The 15,609-nt window shown below is 38.9% G+C and overlaps 1 protein-coding gene across 1 annotated transcript in view; it reads left to right on the top strand.

The window, feature by feature from the left end:
- LOC136864162 (uncharacterized) overlaps positions 1 to 15,609 on the top strand; it is a 1,211,188-nt gene that overhangs the window by 916,699 nt on the left and 278,880 nt on the right. Inside the window, exon 7 of the mRNA XM_067140810.2 lies at positions 4,210 to 4,536. Within this exon, the coding sequence (XP_066996911.2) occupies positions 4,210 to 4,536 (327 nt within the window). The remainder of the gene's footprint in view (positions 1 to 4,209; positions 4,537 to 15,609) is intronic.

The following is a 15,609-nucleotide window of genomic DNA, read 5'->3' as shown; positions in this document are numbered from 1 at the left end:
GCGAAATGAATTTTCTCGAAGGACATTTAGCCCCCGTTATTGTCCAAATGAGGAATAATTGTTTTCTTTCGTACAGCATGATGAGTGTTTCTTGAAATGTGTTGAACAGTTTAATAAATTGGAACACATCATTAGTCTGGAGTGTATGTGGTGCATGCAGATCCTATTGACACTCCATGAAGCATTTGTTCTTTCCCGCTCCTTTAATTCAATTTCCGCCAAAGATCTTTAGTGAGATGTGGACAACAGTACACTCAGCGTAATCGAAAATTCGGGTGAATGTAAGTGAAAATGGTTCCTATCAAAGAAATGTTGAAGTTTCTTGTAAAACGTTTGTTGTGAAATATCTATCTCAGCTACCTGCCAGTAAAAAGTGTTAGTTTCTGCTTTTCATAGAGTGATACTATTGCTTCATTCTAGAATTTCTCAAGTCCAAACAGCCCCACAGCTCAGATCCTCCTGTTGAATTGAAGTAATTCCTTGCCATTCTCCAATCTGAAGTTTGCGGTCATTTTCTTAGCTTAAATTGTCAATTCATTCCGCATTCAGATGTTTTTAAAAACATGTTAAATGAGATAAGATTAGCAAGAAATTAACTTATTTCCTTCTTATAATTATGCTCTTTATTGACGTCACATTAATTCTGAAATATTTCACCATTACTTTCACAATCGTCACAGCCCCACACAACTATGTTAGTGTTGTCGCCTTTACGGACGAACGAGAGGAGTCCCTCCTCTTCATAGTTTTCCACCTCCGTAATGTAACGGTTTGCACTATTAGGTTTCACCTTCGGAAGGCCGAGTTCGATACCCGTTACTCCCAGAAATTTCAAATTGATAGGATAGCTATTATGTGGTTGTAAGGGTATAACACCTCACCTCCACTGGGAGTGTGTCAGAAAAGAGCTGTACCACCGCAGAGACTACGAGCACACGAGTTTGTCCGGCCCCATGACTGAGTGGTTAGTGTTTTCGCCTTCGGGATTCAGGGCCTCTGGTTTGATTCCCAGTGGGTCACGGTATTTCAATTGTAAACGCTTTATTCCCTTGGCTTGTGAACTGGGCTTTTGCACTGTCCTTAACGCGCGTGTAACTCGCATGACACACACAACACTATCCTTTACCACAACAACACGCAGTTTCCCATACACAGCAGACGCCACCCACCCTCACAGGAAGGTCTGTCTTACAAGGTTGCATCCGATTGTAATCGCCACACGAAATTATTATTATTATTATTATTATTATTATTATTATTATTATTATTATTATTATTAATGCCCAATTTGGGGATTTACAACATATCCACCTTATTCACTTGAGCAATACTACTTTAGCACTTAAGATGAGACCATTCCCATCTTTCATATGCCATATATCCCACTTCTCTCCTCCTGATATGAAGAGTCATTTAGAAGATTTCGAAACTAACTTGAATGTCTTTACTTGCAGAAATAGTGTAAGGCAGTTCAAGAATGTTCTAGAATGCAATTTTCATGAGATAAGAAGTCCTTAAGTAGAGCTGATCTTGAACAGTGGTCACTTCCGTTTAAGGCAGTCTAACTAACCGTTCGTCCATTTATCATTTACATTAGGAGACTTGATTTTGGATCGTATCTCCCAACTATTAACGGGATCAAGTCTTCTGAAAGACGATTGTGCATTATAACGTCAAAAATACAAATTATGGCAAGTACGAGACTCTGTGACACCTTGCATAAATACTCGTACTACTGATGGAACTGAAATAAAGCAGCACAACACGAATTTCAATCCTAATTTTAGCCCACGGAGCAGATGTGACATCGATCAACCAAAATATTCAAAACACGAAAAAAGTTATGTTTCCATAAAACTTCATAGGTCGGTGTTTGCCCATTGATTTTTGTCACCAAGTGACAGTGACCAAGATAATAGTCGTGACCTGTAAAGTGAGGTTTCGATGAGTGATCAAGTCTCTTATGAGACCATATTTCCTCTTTTTATAATCGGTGTTTTCGTATCTCATATATATGTTTCTTTAATTTCATAATTGTAGTAGTAATCTCACAAGCATTTAATTTAAAATATATCTGGAATGATTGATTTGAATTCTGCATCTGCCATTTCCTCTACTCGACTAGCAAGAAAGCCGATGCCATTCCGTAAAAGGGGCAGAAGATGTAAACTCCGTGCAGAGCATGATATGGATATATGATGCCAATGACCCTTTTCACATACTGGAGGACAGTCATTGTGCCGTCAACGATTACCAACTTAATCTTGCTGTCATAGCTAATTGGACCACGAACCATGACAATTGGGTTGGATCTACGTGGTGTTCTACAATCATAACAACGCGTTGGTGTGCATATCACCGACTACTTTTAACTATAGAAAATATGGTGGCTCACTATTTAGCAATCTTTTAAATCAGTCACTTGTCCAATTGCGGCTAGAAGAAGATCTAGTGAATGATTAAATGTGTTCATCCAGTTAAACAAACTGGAACCGAATGATAATGGTAAACAATGAACATTTTCAAAAGAAGTATTCGAAATATCAAGTATGAGCAGTAATATATAATTAGCACCTTAAGAAAACTGTGGCCAGCTGATTACCTGGTGGTTTTGATCAGTTTCATGGGTGGAATTAAAACACGTTATCTCCAATACGTTCAGGTTGAACATTCCCTATCTTAGACTTCTCCTATTGTTAAATATGGAAGTTCTTGGGATTTAGATTGGAACATCTCATCAATCAGGCAATGGGGTATGCACAACCAATCTTTCGCTGGCGGCGACGCATCGTATTGTTAGTATACAGGAGTGCTCTATCACGTTTAAACCACTTGTGATATCTGGTTTCACAGGAAGTAGTCCTAGTATAACTTCAAAGCATTAACGTAAAACATAGCTTGATGATTGGATCATCACAAGTATGAGGATTTTCATTCGATCAAGCATTGTAGTAGTTCGAGATACCATTTCTTGTGAAAGATGCTTCGTTCACAGGTAAAATATGATGCATAATATATACGGATTGTCTAGAGGTATATTAAAAAATGTTGCAACTTGTTGTTTGCATCTTTATCTACGGCAGGTTTTTCACACATTGTAGATGATAAAGGTAATGCAGGAATTCTCTTAATGTTCTTAGTATGATCCAACGGGTTGTCTCCAGCAATGCTACGATGAATATACTTTTCCTGCTGGGATCTTCTGAACACGTACAATACGAATTCATCCGCACAAATATCACGTCCATATTCACCATATAACCGATTGGGTACGAGGTTCTCCATTTTGATTAATCTCTGTATAGTTGTATCCATTAAACATCGATATCAAGACTTCCTATATGGATCTGCGTACACTGGAACATCTCCTCTGACAAGCTTTACGTCTTGATAAATATAGTTCATGTACAATTACCCCATTGGCGTGAACTGTTTCGTGCTCACGAGGTGAATACTGTACGTTCATTTCCCATTCTTTAGTCTTATCAAGTTTGTTCACACACGTCAATGATCTCTCCTCGTCCCTCTCAAATTCTCCGTACCTCCACCTACCGGCTTTGGCCCCTGCGAGGCACAGGTTCCTTCACAATGTTTCCAGGATGTTATTCGTATATTTGTGACAAGAATTCCATACTTATTCCACTTGCACACGTACATGTACGAAACATTGCTATACAGTTCACTTTTTTCCAACTACCTGTACGTCCACTTCTCTCATTTTTGAAGCTGTGGACGCGGTAGAGCACTGTAAACGTTTGAAATTCCCTTTCATTTCTGTTAAAGTTATTTGCCCGACAAGAATTATAAATTGAAGTTGTGCATAAGCATTATGCTGAATAGCTTCGAACAGTTTTGAGTGGTTGGTACTGTCTCAAAACTGTATGCCCCCCGTCGGTATACTTCCCTCATTACTTTTAAGTTATGAATACACTACTTTCTCCATCACACTCTTCTATCCCCACATCGTTATCAGCTCTTACTACACCATCATGTCTCTCACCACAATCACTGCAGTACATGGCTATCCGTTCTCATGTTGATAGGTAAACTTTCAGGGCAGCTCACGTAATGTAGTAGACTTAAGGGAGAGCATGGACATTGTGGTATATGCACTCTTTAACTGTTTTAAAGTAGAGATTAATATATAATCATCGGAAAGGCAATTAGAGGTCTGTGGCAGTTACTTATTTGCTAAACTCCTGTCCACAGTTCGTCCAGGCACACTACGAAACTGCACCCTCCATGCAGCGACCAATCAGAGCTCGGACGCGCTGGATGTGGAGTGCGTTGCTGGGTATGATGGTGGGCTACCTCAGACCTTCCACCTGGAGGCCTACGAGTCCCGCACAATGCGCCTCAGACTGAACGTGACCAGTGTGCACCCTGACGTGCCCTTCTTCCGCCTGGAGTTGGCCGATCTTCTTCCCGCCCATACACCCACCCTGCACATCGTCTTGTACGCTGTTAACCAAAAGGGGCGCAGCGAGGTCACTGTTCTAGAAGACATCGCTCTAAAGGACGCTGAGAAGCGAACAGGTAAGATCCAGGAGTGGAGCAATATCTGCTTTCACCTTGGCCAATTAAGCTAGTGTTTGGTTAATTTAGGATGGCAAATGTAATAAGTTAACTATCGACATGATGAACGGTGTGAGCTTAACTTCTACGTTCTCATGCAAACAACTTCTGCTCATAGCTTTTTCGCAAGTACTCATTTCTCATCCATTTCCCTGTCTTTGGCCGTCTCTCCCAGAAGATCCTTCGTTAAAAGGCGCCAGGTAAAGAAAACCCATCACATCATCACTGACTCACTGAGACTATGATGTTCAAGTTATTATACAGTGTTCACAACTGAAATGTCAAGAACAGGAAGCTACATTAAGACAGGAATGATGATAAAAGTCCGACTATGGGCCTTTTCGGAAACATGTCCTTACCTGGTAACTTCAGTAGCTTAGTAACTTAATCATTGCCCATCTGTTGTCAGGACGACGTTTTCGAACCTGACTGCGAACGGTAGCATTTTAAGGTGTTGAAATGCTACTTCATCTCGCTAGCTTCCGGCACGTTAAATAACTTCTATGAGACAATATTCTGACACCCCGGTATCTCATGATATCCGTAATAATGGAAGGTATGTTAAGGAAAACTTTATTTATAAAGAAATTCATCTCTGCTGCTATAATCCTATTCAAACTTAGGAAAATAAGTGAAACACAACTAACAGGGCTTCCAACTGTGCGTGATCAATCCAATCATCAATCACTACTGATCTGCAGTTAGGACAGTCGCCCAGGTGGCAGATTCCCTATCAATTGTTTTCCTAGCCTTTTCTTAAACGATTTCAAAGAAATTGGATATTTATTGAACCTCTCCCTTGGTAAGTTATTCCAATCCCTAACTCCCCTTCCTATAAACGAATATTTGACCCAATTTGTCCTCTTGAATTCAAACTTCATCTTCACAATGTGATCTTTCCTACTTTTAAAGACACCACTCAAACCCATTCGTCTACTAATGATATTCCACGCCATCTCTCCGTTGACAGCTCGGAACATACCATTTAGTCGAGCAGCTCATCTCCTTTCTACCAAGTCTTCCCAGCCCAACATTTTTGTAACGCTACTCTTTTGTCGGAAATCACCCAAAACAAATCAAGCTGCTCTTCTTTGGATTTTTCCAGTTCTCGAATCAAGTATTCCTGGTGAGGGTCCCATACACTGGACCCATGCTCTAGTTGGGGTCTTACCAGAGACTTATTTGCCCTCTCCTTTACATCCTTATTACAACCCCTAAACACCCTCTTAACCATGTGCAGAGATCTGTACCCTTTATTTACAATTCCATTTATGTGATTACGCCAATGAAGACATTTCCTTATAATAACACCTAGGTACTTAACAGTGATCCCCATAAGGAACTTTTACCCCATCAGAGCAGTAATTAAAACTGAGAGGACTTTCCTATTTCTGAAACTCACAACCTGACTTCGGTGATGGAGTCGTGTGCGGTGAATGGAAGAGGGTTGGTTACTGAGGAGGACCATGAACTTGCCCATGAAGGGAATGAAAGCAGAGGGAGACAAAAGCCACGATACTTAGACGCGGTTTCTAATGTTTTAAAGGTATTCAATTAAACGAAGCCATAGAGCAAGTTCTTTCCCAAAGCGATGCATTTTTTTCTTGTTTCAGTCTGTTTTACGTCGCACCGACATAGACAGATCTTATGGCGACTATGGGACAAGAAAGGGCTAGGAGTGGGAAGGAAGCGACCGTGACCTTAATTGAGATACAGCCTGGAGTGAAAATGGAAACCATCTTCAGGGCTGCCAAATGTGGGGTTCGAACTCACTATATCTCGAATGAAAGTTGATAGCTACGCGACCCAAACCGCACAGCCACTTGCTCGGTTGAAAGGGATGCAGGTTGAACACTGGAAGACATTGCTGTCCACAAAGAATATGTGTGTATGAATATTGAATAACGCAATATAAGGTTTGCATATTATGATAGTGTTTACTGTGAAAATTATCAAGGAAGGCAGACAGAGGAACTCAGTTCGGCGCTTCAGGTTGCAACAACGAATATTGACAAAATCAACTGACCTTCAAAAATAATTTGTATCATGAAAAGTAAGATTTCGTCAGAGAAAATTCCGTAACAGGATATATAATTATCCTAACCGTTTGAATCAATTATTACTCGAAAACACATTGGAGTAAGGAATATAACCCTATTTCAACTGATAGAAAATTCATTTAAGACTAAGTTACGAATATACACCATTTATGACGAACAGGAAGGCATTATATAGACGATATCATGAATAGCTAACAGCCAGTGTTAGTCTCATGGGGGCAATTATTCACAGTAGTTGGTTGAACTGTCACCTCTAATACTCAAGTTTCAAATATTGAATCCCACGCAGTCGGTTATCATTAATGACTTCTAAGATGTGACCGGTCATTATTTGTAGTTTTACTAGTGGCGTCAAATAAATTCGGTGGTAGATCAAGTAACTCTAAACACAAGGCATTATTGTTATCATCAACTCACAACATTGTCCTGTTAATGTAAAGAACAAACATCTGTATAGTTAGAAGGCCCTACCATAAATATTTATGTTTTACTGAAGCGGAGGGTAGAGTGAGGCTTTTGCAGTAGTTCTTCGCGTCTTGGGACATAATCGAACAACAGGAGATGATAACGGGTGTCATAATAGGTTTTATCTTAGTATTGTGAGTGTATTAAACTGAGAATAGGATAGAGGTACTAGGATACTAGATGTACTCCAACAAATTATTGACAGCTTTTCCCATGATAGAGGGTGGAAATCCAACAATCAGGATAATGTGATATGGACGCAAGGATTGGAGCATAGATTCTCCGTATAGTACATCCCATGCACATCTACAGAGAGGTTTTGATTTTAAATATCGTTCTTAGCTCTTCAGTTCGGCTTGAAAGTTTCCTTGAAAACTAATGCTCTGTCGTAAAATTATACCTGACAAAAAATCAGAAGAAAGGTATCGAATTGTCGTAAAAACATGCTATATTTTGTGGTATTATCAGAACATTGTTGCAAAAATGATTTTTTTAGTTAAAATTAAGTTATCTAGTTGCTGCACTGATCTGAAATTCGCGAGATGTTTAGTTACCCACTTGTGATTTTCTTAGAGCTGGAGGAATTTACTTGAACAGAGAAACCAGAACATCATTTTTTGGCTTTGATATAGGCTGGGTAGACTTGTACAAATGTTTGATGTTTGGCAATGAGGGCCTGCTGATATTTTATTTGTTGCAATCTAGATCACGATAGCAACTGCTATGTGATGTAGAAGGTAACGTCAGTCAGGAGTTGTTTCTCCCTTAGAACACGTAAGCGATCCATGGAACCTGCACGAAATAAAGGCGTGCTGCCTATAATCGGAAGCTCTTTATTAATTTTATTAAAATACGAAATTAAATTAGCATATACTGTATTTCGGTAAAAAAAAGGTAACAGTAAATTGAATACTTGGTAAAAAAACTGCTTCAGAACGCTTGCTAAAGCTTGTGGGTAATTAATTTATTAATTACCATTATCTGATGCTAAACTACGACGAGCAGCCTTTTTTTTTTTTTTTTCTAGTTGTTTACGTCGCACCGACACAGATAGGTCTTATGGCGACGATGCGAAAGGAAATGTCTAGGAGTTGGAAGAAAGCGGCCGTGACCTTAATTAAGGTACAGTCCCAGCATTTGCCTGGTGTGAAAATGGGAAACCACGGAAAAATCTTCAGGGCTGCCGACAGTGGGATTCGAACCCACTATCTCCCGGATGCAAGCTCACAGCCGCGTGCCCCTGACCGCACGGCCAACTCGCCCGGTACGAGCAGCTTCAATTAACTTTTTCCCTCTGGGACCTGTAATTACAATACAATACATTTCTATACCTTTCTTGTTCACTGTTTACAGCACGAACTGAACACAGAGAGCCACATTCACTATATGCCGATAGTTGAAACACATACCCATTATCGACAGTGAGCGACCATTTTCTCAGACGATGTTATTCCTACAACTAAGTATATTAAGCACGGGTGAAATTTAAGGAAGCGGAGATTGTTATCAATGGAATACTGTGTAGGAGGGGTACTGACTGGAAGGTGATTGGGGATTTAAATGAGACTATGGAGTGGGTATAAGGGAAACTGGGAGTGAAATTTCTAGATCCTAATGGGTGGGTAGGAGATAGGGATCTGCGCTCAGATGGCCTTCACTTAAACCGCAGTGGTACATACAAGTTATTTAGAAGGGTTATAGGGAGGTACATTCAGGGAAACAGGGTGGCCTAAGGAGCGGTGTTAAGGGAACAGGGAACAGGAAATCAAGTAGGGATGACATAAAACTGTTAGTGCTCAACTGTAGAAGTATTATAAAGAAAGGAATAGAATTAAGTAATTTAATAGATATATACTTACCAGATATTGTAATAGGAGTTGAATCATGGCTGAGAAATGATATAATGGATACAGAAATTTTTCTCACGGAAATGGAGGGTGTATCGTAGAGATAGGATAGGAATGGTAGGAGGAGGAGAATTCATTCTCGTGAAAGAAGAATTTTTAAGCTACGAAAAAGTTAAAGATGACAAACACGAAATTCTAGGGATAAGAATCATTTCTAAAGATAATAGACAACTTGATGTCTTTGGAGTGTACAGACCAGGAAAGGGTATCGCAGATACTGATTCAGAATTATTTGATAAGATAATCAGCTATGTGGGAAACGATAAGGAAAGGAACGTGATTGTAGCGGGTGGTCTCAATTTACCAAATGTCAATTGGGAAGGTAATGCGAACGACAGGAAGCATGACCAACAAATGGCAAATAAGTTATTATGGGAAGGGCACCTGATTCAGAAAGTGATGGAACCGACTAGATATTCTGGATGTGGTGCTGGTAAAACCAGATGAGCTCTATAGAGAAACCGAAGTAATAGATGGTATTAGTGATCACGAAGCTGTTTTCGTAGTAATTAAAAATAAATGTGAAAGGAAGGAAGAGATTAAAATTAGGACTTTTAGGATGTAACATATGGCTGATAAAACAGGCATGAGGGAGTTTTTAAAAACTAAATATGATCGGTGGAAAACGGTAAATAAAAATTTAAACAAACTCTGGGATGGGTTTAAAGCAATTGTTGAAGAATGTGAAAATAGGTTTGTACCTTTAAAGGTGGTAAGAAATGGTAAAGATCCACTATATTATAACAGGGAAGTAAAGAGACTAAGAAGGAGGTGCAGGTTGGAAATAAATAGAGTTAGAAATGGCTGTGGAAGTAAGGAGAAATTGAAGGAACTTATTAGGAAATTGAATCTAGCAAAGAAGTCAACTAAGGATAACATGATAGCAAGCATAATTGGTGGCCATACTAGTTTTAGTGAAAAATGGAAGAGTATGTTTATGTTTTAAGGCAGAATCAGGTTCCAAGAAGGACATTCCAGGAATCATTAATGAACAAGGGTAGTGTGTATGCGAGGATCTTCAAAAGGCAGAAGTATTCAGTCAGCAGTATGTAAAGATTGTTGGTTACATGGATAATGTCCAGAGTGAGGAGGTGACTAATACTAAGGAAGTATTAAAATTTACCTATGACAGCAATGACATTTACTATAAGATACAAAAGTTGAGAACTAGAAAATCAGCTGGAATTGATAAGGTTTCGGGGGTTGTACTAAAGACAATAGGTTGGGATATAGTACCATATCTGAAGTACTTGTTTCATTATTGATTGCATGAAGGAACTTTACCAAAGGAATGGAGAGTTGCTATAGTAGTCCCTGTATATAGAGGAAAGGGTGATAGACATAAAGCTGAAAATTATAGGCCAGTCAGTTTGAAATGCATTGTATATGAGCTTTGGGCAAGCATTCTTTCTAATTATACGAAACATGTTTGCAAAATTAAAAACTGGTTTGATAAAAGGCAGTTTGGGTTTAGGAAAGGTTATTCCACTGAACACCAACTTGTAGGATTCCAGCAAGATATAGCAGATATCCTGGATTCAGGAGGTCAATTGGAGTTTATCGCGATTGACCTGTCTAAGGCATTTGATAGGGTAGATCATGGGAGACTACTGGCAAAAATGAGTGCAATTGGTCTTGACTAAAGAGTGACTGAATGGGTGGCTCTGTTTCTAGAAAATAGAACTCAGAGAATTAGAGTAGGTGAAGCTTTATCTGTCACTGCAATAATTAAGAGGGGAATTCTTCTAGGCGGTATTATTGGACATTTATGTTTTCTTATATATATCAATGATATGTGTAAAGAAGTGGAATCAGAGATAAGACTTTTCGCAGATGATGTTATTCTGTACAGAGTAATAAATAAGTTACAAGATTGTGAGCAACTGCAAAATGACCTCGATAATGTTGTGAGATGGACAGTAGGCAATGGTATGATGATAAACGTGGATAAAAGTCAGGTTGTGAGTTTCACAAATAGGAAAAGTCCTCTCAGTTGTTATTACTGCATTGATGGGGTGAAAGTACCCTGTGAGGATCACTGTAAATACTTAGGTATTAATATAAGGAAAGATCTTCATTGGGGTAATCACATAAATGGAATTGTAAATAAAGGGTACAGATCTCTGCACATGGTTATGAGAGTATTTAGGGGTTGTAGTAAGGATGTAAAAGAGATAGCATATTTATCTCTGGTGATACCCCAACTAGAGTATGGTTCCAGTGTATGGGACCTTTACCAGGATTATTTGATTCAGGAACTGGAAAAAATCCAAAGAAAAGCAGCTCGATTTGTTCTCGGCGATTTCCGGCAAAAGAGTAGCGTTACAAAAATATTGCAAAATTTGGGCTGGGAAGACTTAGGAGAAAGAAGACGAGCTGCTCGACTAAATGGTATGTTCCGAGCTGTCAGTGCAGAGACGGCGTGAGAGGACATCGGTAGACGAATAAGTTTGAATGGTGTCTTTAAAAGTAGGAAAGATCACAATATGAAGATAAAGTTGGAATTCAAGAGTACAAATTGGGGCAAATATTCGTTTATAGGAAGGAGAGTTAGGGACTGGAATAACTTACCAAGGGAGATGTTCAATATATTTCCAAATTCTTTGCAAACATTTAAGAAAAGGCTAGGAACACAACAGATAGGGAATCTGCCACCTAGGCGACTGCCCTAAATGCAGATCATTAGTGACTGATTGATTGAACGTGGCTATGTGAATGAGCTATTTCGGCTCCAAAACATGAAGTGAACGGGAAAAAACATGTCGCGAATTGTCGGAGAAGAAGGGAAAATACATGTCATTTAACTCGGTCGTTTACTACGACGACGCAGTTTGTCTTTCCTAACTCTCTACTTCACCTGCAAATACGTGAAATTGTTAAAAACAGGATTACCGATTTTGTTCTTGAGGAACCTAAACGCACACAAATTTTGCTCCGATAGTTGATGCAGGTGTGTAATGGACCAGTTTAACTTGGAAACAATCCTCTAAACCCATGTATAAATAGTGAAAGTATCGAGCTCGTTTAGTAGGTATTATTATTATTATTATTATTATTATTATTATTATTATTATTATCTACGAAGTTGTGTACGACAGCTTGTTAATACGGACGTTATTTGGTATAAATCGTGGTCGTGTCATTTATTATTGGGTGATGTATGATTTGTCTTGTGTAACAGATCATGTGAGGTTATGTCACGATACTTCTGCTATATGTTTATTAATACGACTTTATTTAATGTAAGAACACGTAATTAACAGTATATAATGTATTATTACCTGTAAATAGTATGATGTATAAATCCGATGTAATGTTGTTCAACATAGGGTAGGTAAGTGTCTAGAACAACGCACCTTTGTCACTCGAGTTTTACAGAATGTTCTGTTCATTTATGTATATGTGCGTTATTGGAGACTCGAGAAGATACGAGAATGCATATTGTACCATACATTTCTGGAAGCCTGGCCAGGCAAGGTATATAAAGGGCGGTCTTGGGTTGTTTAGTCGAGTTGTTAGTGAGAGGCGTTAGTCGAGTTAAGTATGTGAACTCATGCGATCTTGTCAAGTGTTCCTTAGCTGGTTGACATGCTAATGTGGAATTCGATTGAGTTCAAGATGGTGGTTAATTTGATTTGCAACTATTAATGTGTATATAATTTGTAAATGAAATAGGGTACACAAATGACAGCATCTCGTGTGTGCGTCTTTGTGAATACGATATACTCGCCTAAAAGAAAGTACAAAGAGGTTACTGGTAATGGAGGGAGTAAAACTATTTGTGTACGTTGTTTTCACTCGAGTCAGGTCGTCCATTCTTTTTCTTATGAATGCGGCAGGTGGTGAGACACAAAAGCTTATTTATACAGAGGCTCTCTAATAGAAAGCTGTTTCTTCCGCTAAAATAACGAATATCTTTAAACTACTCAGTAGCATCCACAACATATTTCACTTGTCCTTTACTACTCTCATTAAATAATTATACTTATTGTCAAAATTAGAAAACATTAGATTATGTAAATGGTCTAATCCAACAACGAAAACTATGTCGTAAGATATGGAGGTATTTAAAACAATTGGATTGTCTTTCACTGTCCTTCTCCAGGGAGATAAATATATTCTTATTTTAACTTCATCCGCGAATCTGATTGGTTTTCTCCAATTACCTGGGCTGCCTACGTGGCGGACCTATCGATGAATGGTACGATAAATAGTCACTAACATAGCAAAAACATTAAATGATGTAATACATTCTCTTCACTTGGAAACTGAACTATTTTTGGAATTTACTATGGAAATCCATTGGCTCTAACTGAAAATAGGGAACAAATCCAAGATCTTCTGATAACAGTCATGCTAGTTACTTCAGGCCAAAATATTTCATTCCCTAGTTTTACACATAAAAATTCGCTGAAAAAACAAAATATCGAACACGTAGTCTGCATGGCATGCTGGTATAAAGTAAGAAAAATAAGACAGCACAGTTTTTATTTCTGAGCACTGTGCGTGAATTTGTGTACACCTTTCTCGATATTCTATGAACAGATCATGAATATGCGTTCATCCTTAAACTGTGTTTTTGTTCACATGGGTAGGAAACAGAAAACATCTTTTCTTCTTTGCAGGATTTAAAGTGGACATCTTGTTCTTAACATTCGTCTTAAACATTTTACATATAACTTTGCGCATGTTAATGTACTTCCCGAGGAATATTCATTTATATATAATTCAAGAATTCTGGTGCTTTAGTGTGAACAAAATACACAAAACATAACTGATTGGTCTTGAGTTTCTACGGGATTTTTATGTGATACATTTATATTCACCGAAGCTCACAATTAACTTTTTCTGAAATATTTAACTCTTTTGCTATGAAGCAGTACATGATTGCGACTTCTTCATTTCGTTGGGCATTACTTCTCCGAAACATCACATGAGACACCTCACATCTGCAGGTGGCGCTCACTACGATGTTTATAGACCATTGGGAAGGTGTGCACAGGCACAGACTCCAGTGTAATGCTTGGCGGCTGCCGTAATATGTGACCTGAATGTATTCTGCCGGACGCTTAATGCTCGTATCGTTATTCTAATAGGGATTTGGGATAGGAATTGGGGACAAGATTCATCCTGATTATATCGCTGGGCAGCAACAGCGCAGATAGCCAGTATCACCACATTTAGCAAATGTAAATTTAGTTCGTTAGATGTCGATTTTGAGGTCCATACAACACGTAATTGCACTTTATTAAAAGGCATTTACCCTTTCTAATTTAGTGTTTGTTAAACCGTTGTAAATACAAAATTAGGTACTATAAACACAATGAATAATTTACATAGTGGCTAAAACTGACCAGGATCACTCAATATAATTAAGCATTTCGAGTTCAACGATGGCATATTTCTAACTTTTCAAGTTAATCAAAAATGTAGAAAGAGGCTTCGTTACATCACAGTAGTTTATATGAGTTAACTGTTGGTCGGTCGCATTAAAGCAATTCAACAAGTGAACGTCGCCAACATTTGAGTACACTGGAGGACCTACTTGAGAAGCAACAGCGCCATTTCTCTTATAAAGTCGTGTTTATGTTCCATTATTGTATCGGTTTCGGTTACAAACCGTACTAGAACACGTAAGCATAAGCCTATTACAAAATATATATGTGGGGATAAGTCTATATGTGTACTTTTTTAAGATCTTTTGTTAGTTCGTTGAGCTTGAATTTGTCCCTAGTACAAGAGGCCCTGTTTATTCTTTGCAACCTGTTTCATTACAGTAATTGTAATCCGTACCAGCCCTTTACTGCAGAGGTGTCGGGTGAGTTGGCCGTGCGGTTAGGGGCACGCAGCTGTGAGCTTTAATCCGGGAGATAGTGGGTTCTGAAGGTGGTTTTCCGTGGTTTCTCACTTTCACACCAGGCAAATGCTAGGGCTGTACCTTATTTAATGCCAAGGCCGCTTCCTATCCACTTCTAGCCCTTTCCAATCCCATCATCACCATAAGACCTATCTGGGTCGGTGCGACGTAAAACAAATTCTAAAAAAGAAAAAAAATACTGCAGAGATAGAGTTACTACCGAGCGAGTTGGACGTGCTTTTAGGGTCACGTAGTTGTGAGCCTGCATTCGGGAGATGGTGGGTTCAAATCCCAAATCTAGGAATTAAGTTATGAGTCTAAATCTCTCCGCATACAATAAATTTTTTTTTTTTGCTAGGGACTTTACGTCGCACCGACACAGATAGGTCTTATGGCGACGATGGGATAGGAAAGGCCTAGGAGTTGGAAGGAAGCGGCCGTGGCCTTAATTAAGGTACAGCCCCAGCATTTGCCTGGTGTGAAAATGGGAAACCACGGAAAACCATCTTCAGGGCTGCCGATAGTGGGATTCGAACCTACTATCTCCCGGATGCAAGCTCACAGCCGCGCGCTTCTACGCGCACGGCCAACTCGCCCGGTACAATAAAATTAATATCACAAATTTCAACAATTCAGTTTTTATGTTATTGGCTTTACGTCCCACTAACTACTTTTACGGTTTTCAAAGAAGACGAGGTACCGGAATTTAGTCCCGCATGAATTCTTTTACGTGCCAGTAAATCTA

The sequence above is a fragment of the Anabrus simplex genome, chromosome 2, assembly GCF_040414725.1.
Source record: "Anabrus simplex isolate iqAnaSimp1 chromosome 2, ASM4041472v1, whole genome shotgun sequence".
In the NCBI taxonomy this organism is placed as follows: domain Eukaryota; kingdom Metazoa; phylum Arthropoda; class Insecta; order Orthoptera; family Tettigoniidae; genus Anabrus; species Anabrus simplex.
Note: the sequence above shows the minus strand (reverse complement) of the source record. Positions and strands in the feature narration are given on the sequence as shown.